Genomic DNA, 18,269 nt, shown 5'->3' with positions numbered 1-18,269 from the left:
CAGGTTGAATGGGGAGCGTTGCTGCACAGCTATTTTCATGTCTCCAGAGATGTTCGATTGGGTTCAAGTCCGGGCTCTGGCTGGGCCACTCAAGGACATTCAGAGACTTGTCCCGAAGCCACTCCTGCGTTGTCTTGTCGGGAGTGTGCTTCGGGTCGTTGTCATGTTGGAAGGTGAACCTTCGCCGAGGTCTGAGATCCTGAGCGCTCTGGAGCAGGTTTTCATCAAGAATCTCATTGTACTTTGCTCTGTTCATCTTTCCCTAAATCCTGACAAGTCTCCCAGTCCCTGCCGCTGAAAAACATCCCCACAGGATGATGCTGCCACCACCATGCTTCACCGTAGGGATGGTGCCAGGTTTCCTCCAGACGTAACACTTGGCATTCAGGCCAAAGAGTTCAATCTTGGTTTCATCAGACCAGAGAATCTTGTTTCTCATTGTCTGAGAGTCCTTTAGGTGCCATTTGGCAAACTCCAAGCGGGCTGTCATGTACCTTTTACTGAGGAGTGGCTTCCGTCTGGCCACTTTACCATAAAGGCCTGATTGGTGGAGTGCTGCAGAGATGGTTGTCCTTCTGGAAGGTTCTCCCATCTCCACAGAGCAACTCTGGAGCTCTGTCAGAGTGACCATCGGGTTCTTGGTCACCTCCCTGACCAAGGCCCTTCTCCCCCCATTGCTCAGTTTGACTGGGTGGCCAGCTCTTTGAAGAGTCTTGATGGTTGCAAACTTCTTCCAATTAAGAATGTTGAAGGCCACTGTGTTCTTGGGGACCTTCAATGCTGTAGACATTTTTTGGTACCCTTCCCCAGATCTGTGCCTCAACACAATCCTGTCTCGGAGCTCTACGGACAATTCCTTAGACCTCATGGTTTGGTTTTTGCTCTGACATGCCCTGTCAACTGTGGGACATTATATCGACAGGTGTGTGCCTTTCCAAATCATGTCCAATCAATTGAATTTACCACAGGTGGACTCCAATCAAGTTGTAGAAACATCTCAAGGATGATCATTGGAAACAACTCAATTTCGAATCGCATAGCAAAGGTTATGAACTTACTGAAGTAAATAAGGTATTTCTGTATTTTATTTTGAATAAATTTGCAACATTTCTGAAAACCTGTTTTCACTTTGTCATTATGGGGTGTTGTGTGGAGATTGATGAGGAAAAAATGTATTTGAATTTCATGAATTTTAGAATAAGGCTGTAGCGTAATAAAATGCGGAAAAGGGAAGGGGTCTGAATACTTTCCAAATGCACTTTATTTGAAGTAATCTCTGTGAGGGGGATGTTCAGGGTTGCATAAACCCAGGGAATGACTGTCAGAGAGAACCATATCAAATTCAGACACTCACTAACTTTCACAAAAGGAATAAAATATAAACGGTAGAGGAAAAGGTCAGATGAAGTTGAGAGGATAAAGAGAAAAGGTACAAATACATCTTTTATTTTGTGCCTTTATTCTCTCCTTCAAAAAATTATGCAAACTTGGCAGTAGATTAGAGCCAAAGCTTAGTGTTTTCAGTGAGGAGTTCTTAAGAATATCAAGGTGCACTGTACTATATATTCTGGCTCTGGTGTTAGCCCAAAAAGTCTTCCCAAAGTTAGTGACCAACGCCCTAACACTGGACTCCTGCTGGGCCTATCCCCCATCCCACTGCCCTGGACCACTCCAGGGCTTGGCTTCCATCTATCCCACAGTCCCCTCTGCCCTGGTTTAGAGCTCTAGGTCCCTGTAGAATGAACTTTGTGGTCCATGAATGAGCTCTCTCTCTTTTTCTCTTTCCCTGTTACCCCCCCAGCCTACACAATTGCTCCTTGGTATGTCAGGCATGCGAGAGAGATAAACCCTGATTCTCTATCCCTCTTTCTCTCCCTGTCTTTCAGTCTGTCCGTGACAATGGACCTGGTTGTGTGTTGATGTGTAGGCTATGGGGCTGATGCATGCCGATCTGGATTGATACACTCATGACATCAGAAGGCAGGCTGAATTTATGATTCGTACTTGACAGTTCGCTGTAGGTCAGTTCATAGGTCAGTCTCCTGCTTGACTAGCAATTCCAATATACTGTTCATCAAAGCCTGGGCCCATATTCATAAAGAGTCTCTGAGTAGAAGTGCTGATCTAGGATCAGTTTTGTCTTTGAGATCACAATGCATATTATATGGCCAGGGAGGACTTGATCCTAGATCAGCACTCTTATTCTGAGAGGTTTTGTGAGTATGGGCCCAGCACTTTAGTGGACATGAGAGTAATCTTGTCCCCAAGGAGATTAACATAGTTGTATTGGGACTAAAAGTCCCAATACGACATATCACTTTACATTTTTATTTTAGGAGAAATGTATATTTTATCTGAATTTGACCGAAGTCTTGTCGATAAAAGTGAGGTCAGGAGAAGATCACAAGTGAATACACAGCAGGATCAAAGGCACTGTCCACATAAGACGGTAATGACCCACATTATACCGAGTCCTTATTGTTTTTGAATAAGTATTTTGGCACTCTGAATAAAGCCAATTTATCATCTGACCGTATCCTGTGATTTATTTAATCTGTATCAGCAAAAAAAAAGGTTTTATCACTCATACAGCTCTCAGGCTTTTAGCATACCTGCTGCCTTACCCTTACTAGCCAACCACTAGTGGCCTTGAAACACATCGCTTATTAGCAGTTCAGCACATTAGCATTGCTCGTACTTTTACACAAAATCAAGATGAACCTTTACCATCCTAATAGACATTGAACATCTATAACCAAACTGGCTTAACTCTGTTGTTGGCCGATGGTAGCTATAGCTAGCTACATGCTAACGTTGCTAACGTTACTACAGTAGCAGCAGTAACAGTAAATCCAGGTATAATGTCTAACATAAATATTGGCTACCATGATATCCTGCAAGTTATATCAACCAATAAAGATCAAGTAGTTCAGCAAAAATAAAGACATAACTTGAAATAAACAATGACATTAATCCGATCGGTATTTCACCATTAATTTCTGCAAAATGTGCTGTGTTTGAGTTCTTGTAGCTTGCTTGCTACCTTATTCCACCCTCAAACACCTTTGTTGGCGTAGAATTTTTGATGAATGTAATTCAAATTGCGAAAATAGAAGTGTATAATTAGTATGTGTTTTATAAACTTTTGCATAAAGACCGTTTAGATGGAATATAATCAATCTACATTGTTAGATTTGTGGAATATGTAATGTGCAAACTTTCTTTTAACTCAGTATGTTGAAATAAGATAATGGACTATCACAAATTGAGTAACTTGTGGTACATGCTGTAGGCCTATGCTGAAAACAACAGCTGTTCTGTCAGGACATGAACTCAGCACAAAAAGAAACGTCCTCTCACTGTGAACTGCGTTTATTTTCAGCAAACTTAACATGTGTAAATATTTGTATGAACATAACAAGATTCAACAACTGAGACATAAACTGAACAAGTTCCACAGACATGTGACTAACAGAAATTGAATAATGTGCCCCTGAACAAAGGGGGGGGGTCAAAATCAAAAGTAACAGTCAGTATCTGGTGTGGCCACCAGCTGCATTAAGTACTGCAGTGCATCTCCTCATGGACTGCACCAGATTTGCCAGTTCTTGCTGTGAGATGTTACTCCACTCTTCCACCAAGGCACCTGCAAGTTTCAAATTCCTGGCTTGCAGGAAATCACGCACAAAACGAGCAGTATGACTGGTGGCATTGCCATTCTGGAGGGTCATGTCAGGATGAGCCTGCAGGAAAGGTACCACATGAGGGAGGAGGATGTCTTCCATGTAACGCACAGCATTGAGATTGCCTGCAATGACAACAAGCTCAGTCCGATGATGCTGTGACACACCGCCCCAGACCATGACGGACCCTCCACCTCCAAATTGATCCCGCTCCAGAGTACAGGCCTCGGTGTTACGCTCATTCCTTTGAAGATAAACGCTAATCGACGATCACCCCTGGTGAGACAAAACGGTGATTCGTCAGTGAAGAGCACTTTTTGCCAGTCCTGTCTGGTCCAGCGACGGTGGGCTTGTGCCCATAGGTGGCGTTGTTGTCTGTGATGTCTGGTGAGGACCTGCCTTACAACGGCCTACAAGCCCTCAGTCCAGCCTCTCTCAGCCTATTGTGGACAGTCTGAGCTCTGATGGAGGGATTGTGCGTTGCTGGTGTAACTCGGGCAGTTGTTGTTGCCATCCTGTACCTGTCCCGTTAGCGTGATGTTTGGATGTACCGATCCTGTGCAGGTGTTGTTACACGTGGTCTGCCACTGCGAGGACGATCAGCTGTCCGTCCTGTCTCCCTGTAGCGCTGTCAAAGGCATCTTACAGTACAGACATTGCAATTTATTGCCCTGGCCACATCTGCAGTCCTCATGCCTCCTTGCAGCATGCCTAAGGCACGTTCAAGCAGATGAGCAGGGACCCTGGGCATCTTTCTTTTGGTGTTTTTCAGAGTCAGTAGAAAGGCCTCTTTAGTGTCCTAAGTTTTCATAACTATGACCTTAATTGCCTACCGTCTGTAAGCGGTTAGTGTCTTAACAACCATTCCACAGGTGCATGTTCATTCATTGTTTATGGTTCATTGAACAGGCATGCGAAACAGTGTTTAAACCCATTACAATGAAGATCTGTGAAGTTATTTGGATTTTTACGAATTATCTTTGAAAGACAGGGTCCTGAAAAAGGGACGTTTCTTTTTTTGCTGAGTTTGTGCTCCTCATGTGTTTTCCATATGGCCGCTGTGGTATGTATGGCTGTATATAGCTGGATGAGGTTTTTGGAGTAAGTAGGAGGCCTATAGTGACACACAGGATTGATTAAGGGCGGGAGCTTGGATAGTTAGGGGGCTGAGGTCAGACATTCGATCCTTTCAGACCACTCCCTATGAGTTCCTTATGAGCTGGCCACAGGACCTTGTGGCTGTTGCCTACATCGCAGGATGAGAGACAGGTATAGTCTCTCTCTCACTCTCTCACTCTCTCTCTCTCTCTCTCTCTCTCACTCTCTCTTTCACTACCTCTCTCTCTCTTTCACTATCTCTTTCTCTCTTTTTCACTCTCTCTCTTAAATTATCATTTAGGTTTCAAAGCTCTCTCATTTCCAAGATGGACCAGTGAATACAGGCTGTCAACATCAACAGTTCCCCTGTTGTATATGCTGTGTTGCTGGGAGGCAGAGGTTCGAGGTAGAGGGGGAGAGGTGGGGCTCGTATTATTGCCTTTCCCATACTGTCAGACCTTGGCTAGGTCCAGAGCCAGAACTGGTCCCCAAGACGAAGACCCACCCTGATACAGCTGTGCTGTTATACAGTTACACTTACACCCGCACAGGTCACAGGGTGCACTGGTGTGAACACACAGCTACACACACACACACACACACACACACACACACACACACATATGAACCCCGCCCCGTGTGCTTCTGCGATGATGATGATAATGGGAATTCCATTTGGCCCCGAGAGATTTAGCCTCCTCATCTTTCAAAAAGACTTCCCGTCAGAAATGAATTGGCTTACTGTTGACAGGAAAGATGGAAGACTCTGAATGTATGGTAGGAGGCTGATAGTCATGGCTGTTACTATGGGCATCTCCTTGTACTGTCTGTGGCCCTCAGCAATCGTCTTTATCCTGGTCCTGGAGACCCACAGGGCATGCAGGCTTTTTTCCCAACCCAGCAGTAAGGCACCTGATTCCACTAATCAAAGGCTTAATGAGGAGTTGATTAGTTGAATCAGGTGTGAGAGAATGGGCACACCCAGAGTTGAAGACGTTCTAAGACGAGTTCTAAGAAGTTGAAGTTCCAAGCCATTCTAGAAGTAAGAGGGAAGATGGAGGAAACAAAATGGCGTAACCTCTATTCTAAGTTGTCAGTTCACCACTGTGTCACTGAGCTTCGAGGTAAGAGGCCCAGTGTCTGTGTGTCTGTGTGTCTGTGTGGTTGGTCCATTCTGGTACCATACAGTCCCAGTGGCAGTACACAGACAATGGCTGTGATTCTCTATAGGCCAGAGACTGCAGTAGCGAGCGAGCGTACCCACTCCCCACGGAATGACTAGCCTCTGGAACATTATAGGGCAGAGGCGTCAGATATGGCCCTCACACAGGGAGGGGTCTGTGTGGCCAGTCTGAGGGGGGTTCACTGCCACAAAGATCTGTCTGTCCTCCTCTGGAGCAGAGAATGTGAGTGTCATCGGTCATTGTCGGGGGAGAGAGGGATGGAGGGAATGAGAGAGAGGGAAGGACAGAGGAGTAATGTTGCTGTCACTCCTGTCTCGTTTGGATGAGTTTGGGCTGAGAGTGAGCGTGAGAGCAGGCTGGTGTTTGCAGGGGAAAGGATAGACGTGGGACACAGGACATCACCGTGCTACTGACAGATAGGATACAGCAATGGGAGAGGAGGACTGAGGCTGATGCTATGATGCCAGGGCATGCCTCTGACTGAAAGAGAAGGACCTTAGAGGAACTTTCTTTTTGGACCATGGCTTTTGCTGCCATTTTTGTTTCAAATCAAAACAAATCAACATGGCGAGTTTTGGGACTTAGAGGATGCTTGACCCATTGCAAGATGGATGGCTTATATCGCTTTCATTGTACGTGACAGAGATGTGTATTTGGCCAGATGACATTTCTTTCTTAAGCCCGAGGCTTGAAATGGAGAGTTATTGTCTGAAATAAACCAATGCTGAGGTGGGTCTCGGCAGGGGTGATGTTGTGGGTGTTTATCCGTATGTTGTATTTTGTATGTGGATGTTTGTATTGTTTAAAACTGAATAATAGTTGTGTTGTAAAACTTGTAAGGTCATTCTCTAACATCTCTCTTTTTATTCTGTCTCCCAAGTCCAACTCCTGAAGTCCACAGAACTCGGTCGCCACAGTCTTCTCTACTTGAAGGAGATCGGCGATGGCTGGTTCGGAAAGGTAAAACCACTCTCTCCCTCCTCATGTTTACTTGTGACTTCTTTTGGTTGTATTTTGTTGGTTATTTTCGCTGTGCTGGAGGCTACTGTACAGGGTTATGAGAGGTAGCTATATGAAATGTTCTGTCACGGTCACGGTTGTTGTGCCCTGAGCTGTGATCCCAGTCGTGTTAAGGAGCGAGCCTGTTCAAATGGCTGACGGTGCATTACCTGTAATGTCTGTCTGTAACGGTAATCCTGGGCTGGTCCACATGATGTCTCCCTGACTGACTGACACGGCCGGGTACAGAGAGGTAGAACGCCACAGAAAGGACTTGTGGTCCTCTGTAGCTCTGTTGGTAGAGCATGGCCCTTGCAACACCAGGATAGCCGGTTTGATTCCCGGGACCACACATACATGAAAAATGTGTTTTGGATAAAAGCGTATATGCATATATGCTGAATGGCATATATGACTCCGGGAGAACCGTGTCGCCTGCCCTAGCAGGAGTGTTACTTTACATTTCACTCTGTTCCTATTACTGTGTAATTAGGATTTTAAAGACTGTAACAAGTATTGCAGTTACTCATTGGGTTCATGGTTATGAATATAGTGTTACATTGTGCAGGTTCCTGTATGGCTCAGTTGGTAGGGCACAATGCCTGCAATACCTGATTGTCTGTTGGATTCCTGGGGCCACTGATACGTAAAGTCACTGCAAGTCGCTATCGCTATAAGTGTCTGTTAAATGGCATGTTAATGTGTGAAGTGGTAGTAGAAGGTTTACCCAGGCTTTCATGCGATCAGCTTACTCTGAGCTACTATGACATGTAGATAACTGATTATCGTCATTCTCTCGTTCCCTCCCTTTGTCTGTTCTCTCTCACGCTCATACACTCGTGCACACACCCTTTCCCCACACTTGTGTATCTTGACTGGGTATGTCCATTCTTGTGTGTCTGTCTCTGTGACCGCATGCACACCACTCTGTCACGTGTGGTTCTGTATTTCTTGTTGGTCTCTATATTAATCTGCATGTTCTGTGTATGCCTCTCTGTCTCTGTGTATGCCTCTCTGTCTCTGTGTATGCCTCTCTGTCTCTGTGTATGCCTCTCTGTCTCTGTGTATCTCTCTGTCTCTGTGTATCTCTCTGTCTCTGTGTATTTCTCTGTCTCTGTGTATGCCTCTCTGTCTCTGTGTATGCCTCTCTGTCTCTGTGTATCTCTCTGTCTCTGTGTATCTCTCTGTCTCTGTGTATCTCTCTGTCTCTGTGTATCTCTCTGTCTCTGTGTATGCCTCTCTGTCTCTGTGTATGCCTCTCTGTCTCTGTGTATCTCTCTGTCTCTGTGTATCTCTCTGTCTCTGTGTATCTCTCTGTCTCTGTGTATGCCTCTCTGTCTCTGTGTATCTCTCTGTTTACTTGCATTTGTGTGACTGTCCCATCCGCCTTTTGCCTGAACGTGTGTGTATCCTCCTCAATCATGTTTGTCCTTCACAATAATCACTTCCATGTGTGTGTACTGTTTGGGAATTCTTTTTTGTGTGCCTTTCCTCTGTCTTCGTCACTGACTGTCTCTCTGTGTGTCTCTCTGTTTGACTTTGTGCTTTGTGTCTTCCATTCCTCCCCATCTGTCTGTGTGTTTCTGTGTGTGTGCGTATGTGTGTGTCGTGCGTACCCTCTCGATGTGTCTCTGTGGCTCTATTACCAGGTTCTCCTGGGGGAGGTGAATGCGGGTGTCAGCACCACCCAGGTGGTGGTTAAGGAGCTGAAGGCCAGTGCCAGTGTTCAGGACCAGATGCACTTCCTGGAGGAGGCCCAGCCATACCGGTGAACAGACTTACTCTTTCTCTGTCTATCTTTCTTTCTCTTTCTGTCTCTCTCTCTCTCTCTCTTTCTCTCTCTTTGTCCTTCTCTCCCTCTCTCTCTCTGTCTGTAACGGTCTTTGTCTCTCTCTGTCTCTCTCTGTCTCTCCCTGTCTCTCTCTGTCTCTCCCTGTCTCTCTCTGTCTGTCTGTCTCTCTCTGTCTCTCCCTCTCTCTGTCTATCCCTCTCTCTCTCTCGCTGTCTGTAATGGTCTCTTTCTCTCACTCCATGTAGTTTTCATCCTTTTAGATCCTTAATTGAGACTAAATGACTAAACCTCACTTTGTTCACTTTCATTATAGTGTTAATCAGCATGGAATTGACCTAGAGTTGATTGAAGACCAAGTCCTGTTTCTTTATTTGTCATGACAGTGCTTTGTGCCTACACTAACTCTCTGACATTGCACCCGTCCGTCTCCAGTGCCCTCCAGCACCCAGCCCTCCTGCAGTGCCTGGCGCAGTGCACTGAGGTCACCCCTTACCTGCTGGTCATGGAGTTCTGCCCTTTGGTGAGTACTAAATTGGACTATGGCTGTCACTGCACCACTTCATATAGGCCTGCCTATCTGTCTACGGCCATTGCCGTCAGTAGCCTGCTGGACTAGCTAGAGTCATGGTCCAGCGTCTATTGCGATCTCTTTACTGCAGGCAGTCTATGACCCTCATCATGTATTGGACTGATTGGACTACTGGACCACTGTATATCTGGCTACTATAATCACGTCTATGATACTCATCTTTGTACTGAAGTGATTGTGCCAATATATTATATTAGTTTTTATTTGTCTGCCCCTCAGTAGCCAAATATTGTATTACTGGCTGAATGAGCAATCAAATGATTGTGACGTATCCATTCTGAGGGAAGACCTATCTACACTCACTGACAGGACGTTTCACTTCCAAAAAGTCCTTCAGCCAGTGCGTAGTGACCTAACTGTACTGTAACTAGCTAAATGTCTAAGCAGCATCCTTTATTGTGTCAATATCTATATATCTCTAATATCTCCGCTAGGGTTGTGGTCAATTCCATTTCAATTCCAGTCAATTCAGGAAGTCCAATTCCAGTTCTCTTCAATGCTATTTAATGATGAACATTTTGAATTGGAATTTAGTTTGCTTTCTGAATTGAGTGGAATTGAAATTGGAATTGACTCGTACTCGGATCTTCACTATATCTAGGTAGGCCGTCATTGTAAATAACAATGTGTTCTTAACCTAGTTAAATAACGGTTACAAAAAAATAAATCTCTATATATCTCCTCCATGTCACCAGGGTGATGTGAAAGGGTACATGCGGAGCTGTCGGGCTGCAGACACAATGACCCCTGAACCCCTGATACTGCAGAGGATGGCCTGTGAGATTGCCTCAGGCCTCCTGCACCTGCACAAACACAACTTCATACACAGGTGGGTGTCACTTCCTCTATCTATATATCATTAGCACTATGTTATAGTTTTTATACTACAACCCACTCATTGGAATGACACTGTTATTACCCTGTAGACCGGTGGTACCCGGTAGTCACGTGCTGCCAGACGTCACATCGTATTCTTGTTCTGTAGAAACCTATGACAGATTAGGTTCCCAGAATCCCATAGCTGTGAGTTGTTGGATTTCTTCTTGGTTCCTGTTGGTTCCTTCCTGTAACAATATCCTGGTGCTGCCTGAGTGCCTCTTCATAGACTCCAGCATCAGTGATTTTGTTGCAGGGGGAGACCTCTTCTCTCCAGAGTGACCCCTTCTCTTCACTGGCTACACAGCATCTACTTATAAGGAATGGTTAAAATTGATGAGTAAAAATGTACAACATTTATTGATTGACTGCATGAAGTTCTGTAAGGCTTTTAGTACAGTATTTAAAACGTCAGACTGTCCATGGACTCACCATGATAACTTGCCTGTTATGCATATACATCATCAATCAATTATGATCTGATGTACGAATGTGTTCTCTGTGTTCCCTGCAGTGACCTGGCCCTGAGAAACTGCCTGCTGACCGCTGATGTCACAGTGAAGATCGGAGACTACGGCCTGTCACACAATAAGTACAAAGATGACTACTTTGTGACATCAGACCAGATGTACGTGCCACTGCGTTGGATCGCTCCAGAACTCATAGATGAAGTCCATGGCAACCTACTGGTAGTAGGACAGAGCAAACAGAGCAACGTCTGGTAAGAACACCAATCGGCCGATGATTGATTGATTGATTGATTGATTGATTGATTGATTCAGCCAAATTCTGGATGAAGATCAATCTCAATGGAGCATGCTTTTTAGTCGAGGAATCTGTCCAGGAAACCGACCCTATCTGGATTTTGGTCTCAGTGATCTTAATTGCCCAATGTTTTCCCCAATAAATATAGGTTGTTATGCTTTACATGTAAGTAAGCATTTCACTGGTAGTCCACACCTTTTGTTTACGAAGTATGTGTAATTTGATTTGATGTGTTGCTCTTCCCTGTGATTCTATAGTCTGATGTTGATTGTTTTTTCAGGTCTCTGGGCGTGACTATCTGGGAGTTGTTTGAGTTGGGCAATCAGCCGTACAGACACTATTCTGACAGACAGGTCCTGACTTATGCTGTGAGGGAACAGCAGCTCCGACTGCCCAAGCCCCTGCTCAATATACCCCTGGCAGAGCGCTGGTGAGACACACACACACACACACACACACACACACACACACACACACACACACACACACACACACACACACACACACACACACACACAGGGAGACAGACGGACAGACAGACACACACAGAGACAAACACACACACAGACAAACACAGACAAACGTCATCCCACACATATTCTGGGTCCCAAATGGAACCCTATTTCCTATTTAGTGCCTAGGGCTCTGGTCAAACGTTGTGCACTAAATAGAGAATAGTGTGACATTTTGGACACAGACATAAAATGACTGATGTGTGATGTACTACTTTTGACCACAGCCGATAGATTCATTTGTGGTTCATTATATCTTCCTGTATCCCATGGTTGTTGTAATGGTTGTTGTGGTGTGTGTGTGTGTGTATGTGCGCGTGTGTGTGTGTTCTTGTGTCACCAGGTATGAGGTAATGCAGTTCTGCTGGCTCCAACCAGACCAGAGGCCCAATGCAGAGGAGGTCCACCTGTTACTCAGCTACCTGTGTGCCAAGGGGGCCAACGAGGCCGAGGAGGACTTTGAGAGGCGCTGGAACTCCCTGCGTCCCAACCCCAAAGCTGGCCCCAACAGCAGCCTCCACCATGGGCCAGGAGCCCTGGCCATTGGTACGTTTACGCCACTTTCTATGGCTCCTGTCTACTTTGCATGATGTTTTTTTGTCTGCTTCTGTTTTAAAACAAAATACAAATCTGCACACTGCTCTTTTCAGTATCACTTTAGTTCAAAGAAACATACTGTCCTCAAATGACCCAAATTAAGAAGAAATAGTGTGTGATTATAAATGTTTACTCATAACTCGGGGTGGCAGTTAGCCTAGTGGTTAGAGGCCAGTAACCGAAAAGTCGGTAGATCGAATCCCCGAGCTGACAAGGTAAAAATCTGTTGTTCTGCCCCTGAACAAGGCAGTTAACCCACTGTTCCTAGGCTGTCATTGAAAATAAGAATTTGTTGTTAACTGACTTGCCTAGTTAAATAAAGGTAAAAAAGACTCAGATACTCAGGGCCCACCAACCCTGCTTTAGTTGATTAAGGTTTGCTGCTGTTTGACATGACATTTCCCCTTGGGGGATTACCAAAGTACTTATCTGTCTACAGACCTCCCCTCCTCCTCCTTCCCCCTGCTGGAGCAGTTCTCTGGATGCGACGGCTACCACAGCGAGTCAGGAGATGATATACTGACCGTGACCGAGACCAGCCACGGCCTGAACTTCGAGTACAAGTGGGAGAAGGCTCAGGCGGGGGTGGAGCAGCCTTACCACCGTGCTGCCTTGTCCTCCAGCGGTACCCTAGGGGCCGTCAACTACCACCGCCAGGACCTGTACTACCACCCTGGGCCAGGGGGCATGGTGGGGGGCTGTGGTGGGGTGGCCTACTACGAGCCCAAGATGCTGCATGGTTCTGGGGTCGGGGTTGTGCCGGTGCTCAGCGCCTGTAGTCCTTCAGTGAGTGCTGAGTACTACGTCCGCATGGAGGAGCCTGGTGTGGACTGTCACATCAACATGGACCTGGACTACACCATGTGCTCCTACAGTCCAGACTACCAGGGCAGCAACGGGAGCTTCCTGACCGGCAGTGGCAGTGCAGACTCAGGGGAGTGTTTAATGGGGATGGGTGCATGTCCCTCCCAGACCCACTCCAAGCCTGTGGACTCGTACTGGTCGGCAGACATCCGTAAAGCTGGGGGTGGTGGAGCGTATGACTCGGACCCAGATGGAAGCCCGGCCATCTCCCTGACCATGGAACCCCTGCTGGGGCAAGTCTCTGACTCCAGCCCCCTGAGACCCTGGGAGGCTGGTCATTACGTCTCCTACAAGGACCGGGATGGGGGGTTCTACTACGAACACTCACCCCCTATGGGCATAGGCCACCACATGGGTCTGGGTCTGGACCATCACCAGCACTACCTGATGGGGCGGGAACACTCTCTTCCTGAGCCCCACCAGGAGAGCTGGGGGTCCCGGAGCCTGCGTCAGGCCCTGGGGGAACTGGAAAACCCTCTGGGGATATCTCCCTCCATCAGTACCCCTCCCCAGGGTGGTGGTCCTCCTTTTGGGGTAGGGGACCCCTACCTGGAGACGACCGAGGGACCAGGCTCCATCATTGGGGGGAGTAGCGTCACTGGGGGTTACTATGACATGATGGGTTCTCTGAGGAAAACCATGCCGACCATGCCAGGCCACACCCACTCAGTCAGCATCACCATGGCGTCGGAAGACTCGGACGAGGATATATTCTCAGAGAGGCAGAGAATCAACAGTAGTAACACCTGGCCCTCTAATCTCTCTAACCACTGCACTAACAACAACAGTCTAGGCCTGGGCCGTAGTAGACAGGCTGGCTGTAAGCAACAACAGGATGCCTATGTAGACTTCCACTACACTATGCCCACTACCGACATAGAGGACTCGTGGCCTGAGGAGCACAACCTGACCTTCCGCTCCTCTGTCTCTGCTGCAGTTAAACCCATAGACTACCTGGAGGCTACGGCGGCTTCGGCTAAAGACAGCAGCTGTCTATCCCTGGGGAAGCATCATACCCTGATACCCTCCGGTGACGCCTACAACACCTACATCTATCTGTGCCACGAGAGGGAGGGGGAGAGGGAGGTGAAGCCGCCACCAATCGAGTGCTGCCACTCTCATTTCGTCGACCCCCTCACAGGCCTAGTGGTGCGAAACTACACCTGTGATGGCTACAGAGATCAGATTGCAGAGATGCTCAACAACGAGGAAGAGAGTGTGAATCTGTCTCCAGCACCGGGAGGGCCTAGTGTGTCTAAATCAACCCTGACACACAACACTAACACAACCACAACCGTAACCAACCTTGACCACCCTGAGCAGTATGTTGACATCACTATGGACGATTCCCTTTCCATAGACCACAAGCAAGAGGTTGTCACAGAAGACAAAGGGGTTCTCACTGATCCTAAACCAGAGGACATGACTATGGCAATGGCTGCCCCACTTCCCTCAGTGAATGTGCTTGGCCTAGTCTGCTTGGTTGAGCCTGAGTCAGAGCTGAGCCATACGTTAGACAGCGGCCTGGACAGAGACCACTGCTCCAGCATCAGTCTAGTGGACATCTCCGACTGCTATACCGACGACGATGAAGAAGATGACATTACTGATGTGACCTCAGGGATCTTTGCTGACGAGGCGTCGGCCGGGGACCTTAATGCCTCCCCCTCCTTGGCCCGTCCCCTCAAGTCCCTGCAGAAGCAGGTGGGAACACCCGATTCCATGACTTCCATGGACTCCATGGACCTGATGCCTTTAGCGGCCGGCTCCACCGCAGAGCCATTCAGCCCTGTCTCCAGCTCCCCCCACCCATCTAGTTCCTCCCCCAAGGCAATGGATAGCGGGTACGACACAGAGAATAACGAGAGCCCAGAGTTTGTCCCCAAGGAGCCCCACAGTGAGCCCCGGGACCCAAAGACATTCACCCAGCCACTTGGGGAGTCTGTCCTGGACACCAGCCTGGATGAAGAGGGGGAGGAGGGGGGAGAGGAGGCCGAGGTGGCCCCACCAGAGGATGAGGATGAACTTACCCTGGATGAAGATGTGGCTCTAGCAGCCTCACAGACCGCAGACAAAGAGAAGGAGCTGGCCCCCCTCAGTGAGAAGAACCCTTACAGGGACTCTGCCTACTTCTCTGACTATGAGAACGAGCGCCTTTCCAGGGATGAGGAGGATGAGAAAGCGGGGGGTGATGAAAATGTAGGAGTGGAGGAGGGTCAAGAGGAGGAGAGCCTGACAGAGAAGAGGGATCTCAGCCCTCTTCATATAGAGGAAGAGGAGGAGGGAGAGGGGGAGGTGAGCCTGATAGAGAAGAGGAAACTCAGCCCTCTTCATATAGAGGAAGAGGAGGAGGGAGAGGTGGAGGAGAGTCTGACAGAGAGGGAGCTCAGCCCTCTTCATATAGAGGAAGAGGAGGAGAGCCTGACAGAGAAGAGGGAAAACAGCCCTCTTCATATAGAAGAAGAGGAGGAGGGAGATGAGACCTTAGCTCTTCTTCTGGAGGAGAGTGAAGACACAGAGATGGAGGGTTGCCTGACAGAAGAGTGTACCCATGATGAAGGGCTGAAGCTGGGGCTAGAGTTGCCCTCCAATATCTCTGGAGAAGTAGAGGAAGGGTCAGAGGGATGGCCTGCCCAGGAGGAGCCCTCTTCCCTGGGAGACTGGGCAGCAGAGGTGGTGGGGGCTATGGAAGAAGTCCTGGGGGAACTCCACAGGAGCAGCAGTACTGAAACCAACTCTGGTACCAAGGAGGAGGAAGAGGAAGGAGAGCGAAGAGACGTGGAGGACTCATCTGAAGCCTTAGAATCAGCAGACGTCCTAGAAGAAGCATCTAGCGAAAGGTCAGAGAGCATCGACAAGGACGATGATGATGAAGAGAACGGACCTCCTGCACGCCGTCAACGCTTCTCCTCCTCCTCCCCTCCCTCCATTCCTCCTCCTCCTCTCCCCCCGATGACTCCCCCTCCGGTCCGGGTGTCGCTCACAGACGGGGGGGAGGCGGATGAGGAGGACGGAGATGGTGACTCGGATGACAGTGAGTCAGATGAGGAGCTGAGGAGTTACAGTGTTCAAGAGGAGCAGAGTGGAGGGGAGGAGAGCGAGGAGGAGAACCATGTGGTACCCATTGTGGTCAGCGACTGTAGCGATGCTCATAACCTACGTAGTCTACTGAAGATGCCCACCCCGCTCACCTCCGAGTCACTCGCTGATGACCTGCTGGAACGAAAGAAGAAGGTGGTGTCCTTCTTTGATGATGTCACTGTTTACCTGTTTGACCAGGTGAGTAGTCAATCACAGATGAAGGAAAACAAGATAAAGGAAAGGGTCGTTTCTGCATCATGCTAGTTCACAAATTCATGGTCATTTTTCTGCTTTTTTCATTCTAAGTCACATGGTATAAGACAAATAAGATATTTTTTTGTGCCTTGAATTAAACTAGACATACTACTATAGACACTGAACAAAAATATAAATGTAAAGTGTTGGTCCCATGTTTAATGAGCTGAAAGTAGAATAATCCCATAAAGGTTCCATACGCACAAAAACGCTATTTCTCTCAAATTTTATGAACAAATTTGTTTACATCCCAGTTAGGGAGCATTTCTCCTTTGCCAAGCCACTCCATCCACCTGACAGATGTGTCATATTAAGAAGCTGACTAAACAGCATGATTATTACACAGGTGCACCTTGTGCTGGGCACAATGAAAGGCCACTTTAAAATGTGCAGTTTTGTCACACAACACAATGCCACAGATGTCTCAACTTTTGAGAGAGTGTGCAATTGGCATGTTGACTGCAGGAATGTCCACCAGAGCTGTTGCCAGAGAATTGAATGTTAATTTCTCTACCATAAGCTGCTTCCAACGTCATTTTAGAGAATTTGTAGTACGTCCAACCGGCCAGCCCAAGACCTCCACATCCGGCTTCTTCACCTGAGGGATCGTCTGATGGGGGGTGTTAAGGAGAATTTCTGTCTTTAATAAAGTCCTTTTGTGTGGAAAAAATCATTCTGATTGGCTCGGCCTGGCTCCCTGCTGGGTGGGGCTGGGTGCCAAGTGGGTGGGCCTATGCCCTCCATGGTCCACCCATGGCTGCACCCCTACCCAGTCATGTGAAATCCATAGATTAGAGCCTAATGCATTTATTAAAATTGACTTATTTCCTTATATGAACTGTAACTCAGTAAAATCTTAGAAATTTTTGCATGTTGCGTTTATATTTTTGTTCAGTATATATTTTTTTTAAATGCACACTAAACATAGTTCTAACCTTTTGACTACTGTCCGTTTACAGCAGAGCCCGACTAAAGAGCTGGCTGAGCATGGTTTCCCTCCAGAGGCTGAGACCAGCGCACAGGGTTCAGAGGGCAAACAACCAACCTCTGATGACTCCTCAGACGGAAACATCTCAGAAGAGAGTAAGTACATTAGTCCAGAGTCCACTACTTACATTGAAACATTGATTGAAGTCAATTAGCATTTCATTTCATAATCAATCTCAAATCTATGGATTTAGATGTGTAAAATATAAGAGGCGGATGTTTCCAAACTGCTCCCTTTCTCTTCCTCTCTCCATACCTACTTTCCTTCCTCCCTCTCTCTTCCTTTCTCTCTACCTTCCTCCCTCTCTCTCTTCAGGTGCAGGGTATGAGTGGGAGGATGACTTCCCCCTGTTGCCCCTCCCGACTTCCTCATCCAAGATGGCTGCCTCCTCCTCAGCCTCAACCCCCTCCACACCCAGCCTGCCCTCCACCTCCAAGGCCCCGGAGCCGAAACCAGCGGTGCAGTACTCCCGTTTCACCGTTTCCCCTAGCCATGTGTCTCGCTTCTCCATCACACACGTCTCCGACTCCGACATAGACTCTGGTCCAGGTGAGTCTGATGTTTCATTAGAAACATGTCTGAGGAGAACTAATTGTATGGATTTTACATAGTGAATAATGAAACATAATGAATAAGTTGTAACTATCCCCTTCTCTGTCTCTCGCACTCTCTCGCTCGCTCTCTTTCTCTCTCTCTCTCTCTCTCTCTCTCTCTCTCTCCCGATCTCGGCAGGGAGCAGTGAGGATGGGGACAGAGAGTAGAACAGAACCACAGCCACCCAGGAGCTGCACCACATAAACTTATCGTGACTTTTATGTAGAGCTTTTTGGACATCAGGTTTCTGAAAAGACAGTGCCTCTTATTGTTTATGGTGTGGGAGAAGAGGGGAGAAGAGAATCAACTCTTATGAGTATATAGAAAATAATATATGATAATACAGTTGAAGTTGGAAGTTTACAAACACCTTAGCCAAATACATTTAAACT

The 18,269-nt window shown here is 47.4% G+C and overlaps 1 protein-coding gene across 3 annotated transcripts in view; it reads left to right on the top strand.

Annotated features, from left to right (window-relative positions):
* The window catches only part of aatkb (apoptosis-associated tyrosine kinase b), an 82,676-nt gene extending 64,407 nt beyond the window's left edge, over window positions 1–18,269 (top strand). The window contains exons 2-13 of one of the 3 annotated variants that reach the window (XM_014212719.2): window positions 5,083–6,694; window positions 6,846–6,925; window positions 8,614–8,732; window positions 9,189–9,276; window positions 10,041–10,174; window positions 10,736–10,942; window positions 11,267–11,416; window positions 11,842–12,044; window positions 12,535–16,238; window positions 17,255–17,378; window positions 17,599–17,832; window positions 18,016–18,268. In XM_014212719.2, the coding sequence (XP_014068194.1) occupies window positions 8,701–8,732; window positions 9,189–9,276; window positions 10,041–10,174; window positions 10,736–10,942; window positions 11,267–11,416; window positions 11,842–12,044; window positions 12,535–16,238; window positions 17,255–17,378; window positions 17,599–17,832; window positions 18,016–18,044 (4,905 nt within the window). In that variant the 5' untranslated portion in view covers window positions 5,083–6,694; window positions 6,846–6,925; window positions 8,614–8,700 and the 3' untranslated portion in view covers window positions 18,045–18,268. Of the gene's footprint in view, window positions 1–5,082; window positions 6,695–6,845; window positions 6,926–8,613; window positions 8,733–9,188; window positions 9,277–10,040; window positions 10,175–10,735; window positions 10,943–11,266; window positions 11,417–11,841; window positions 12,045–12,534; window positions 16,239–17,254; window positions 17,379–17,598; window positions 17,833–18,015 lie in introns of all 3 variants that reach the window. The other 2 variants (XM_014212685.2, XM_014212710.2) reach the window with 2 other exon arrangements.

The sequence above is a fragment of the Salmo salar genome, chromosome ssa01, assembly GCF_905237065.1.
Source record: "Salmo salar chromosome ssa01, Ssal_v3.1, whole genome shotgun sequence".
Classification (NCBI taxonomy): domain Eukaryota; kingdom Metazoa; phylum Chordata; class Actinopteri; order Salmoniformes; family Salmonidae; genus Salmo; species Salmo salar.
This window is presented reverse-complemented; position numbering and strand designations above follow the sequence as displayed.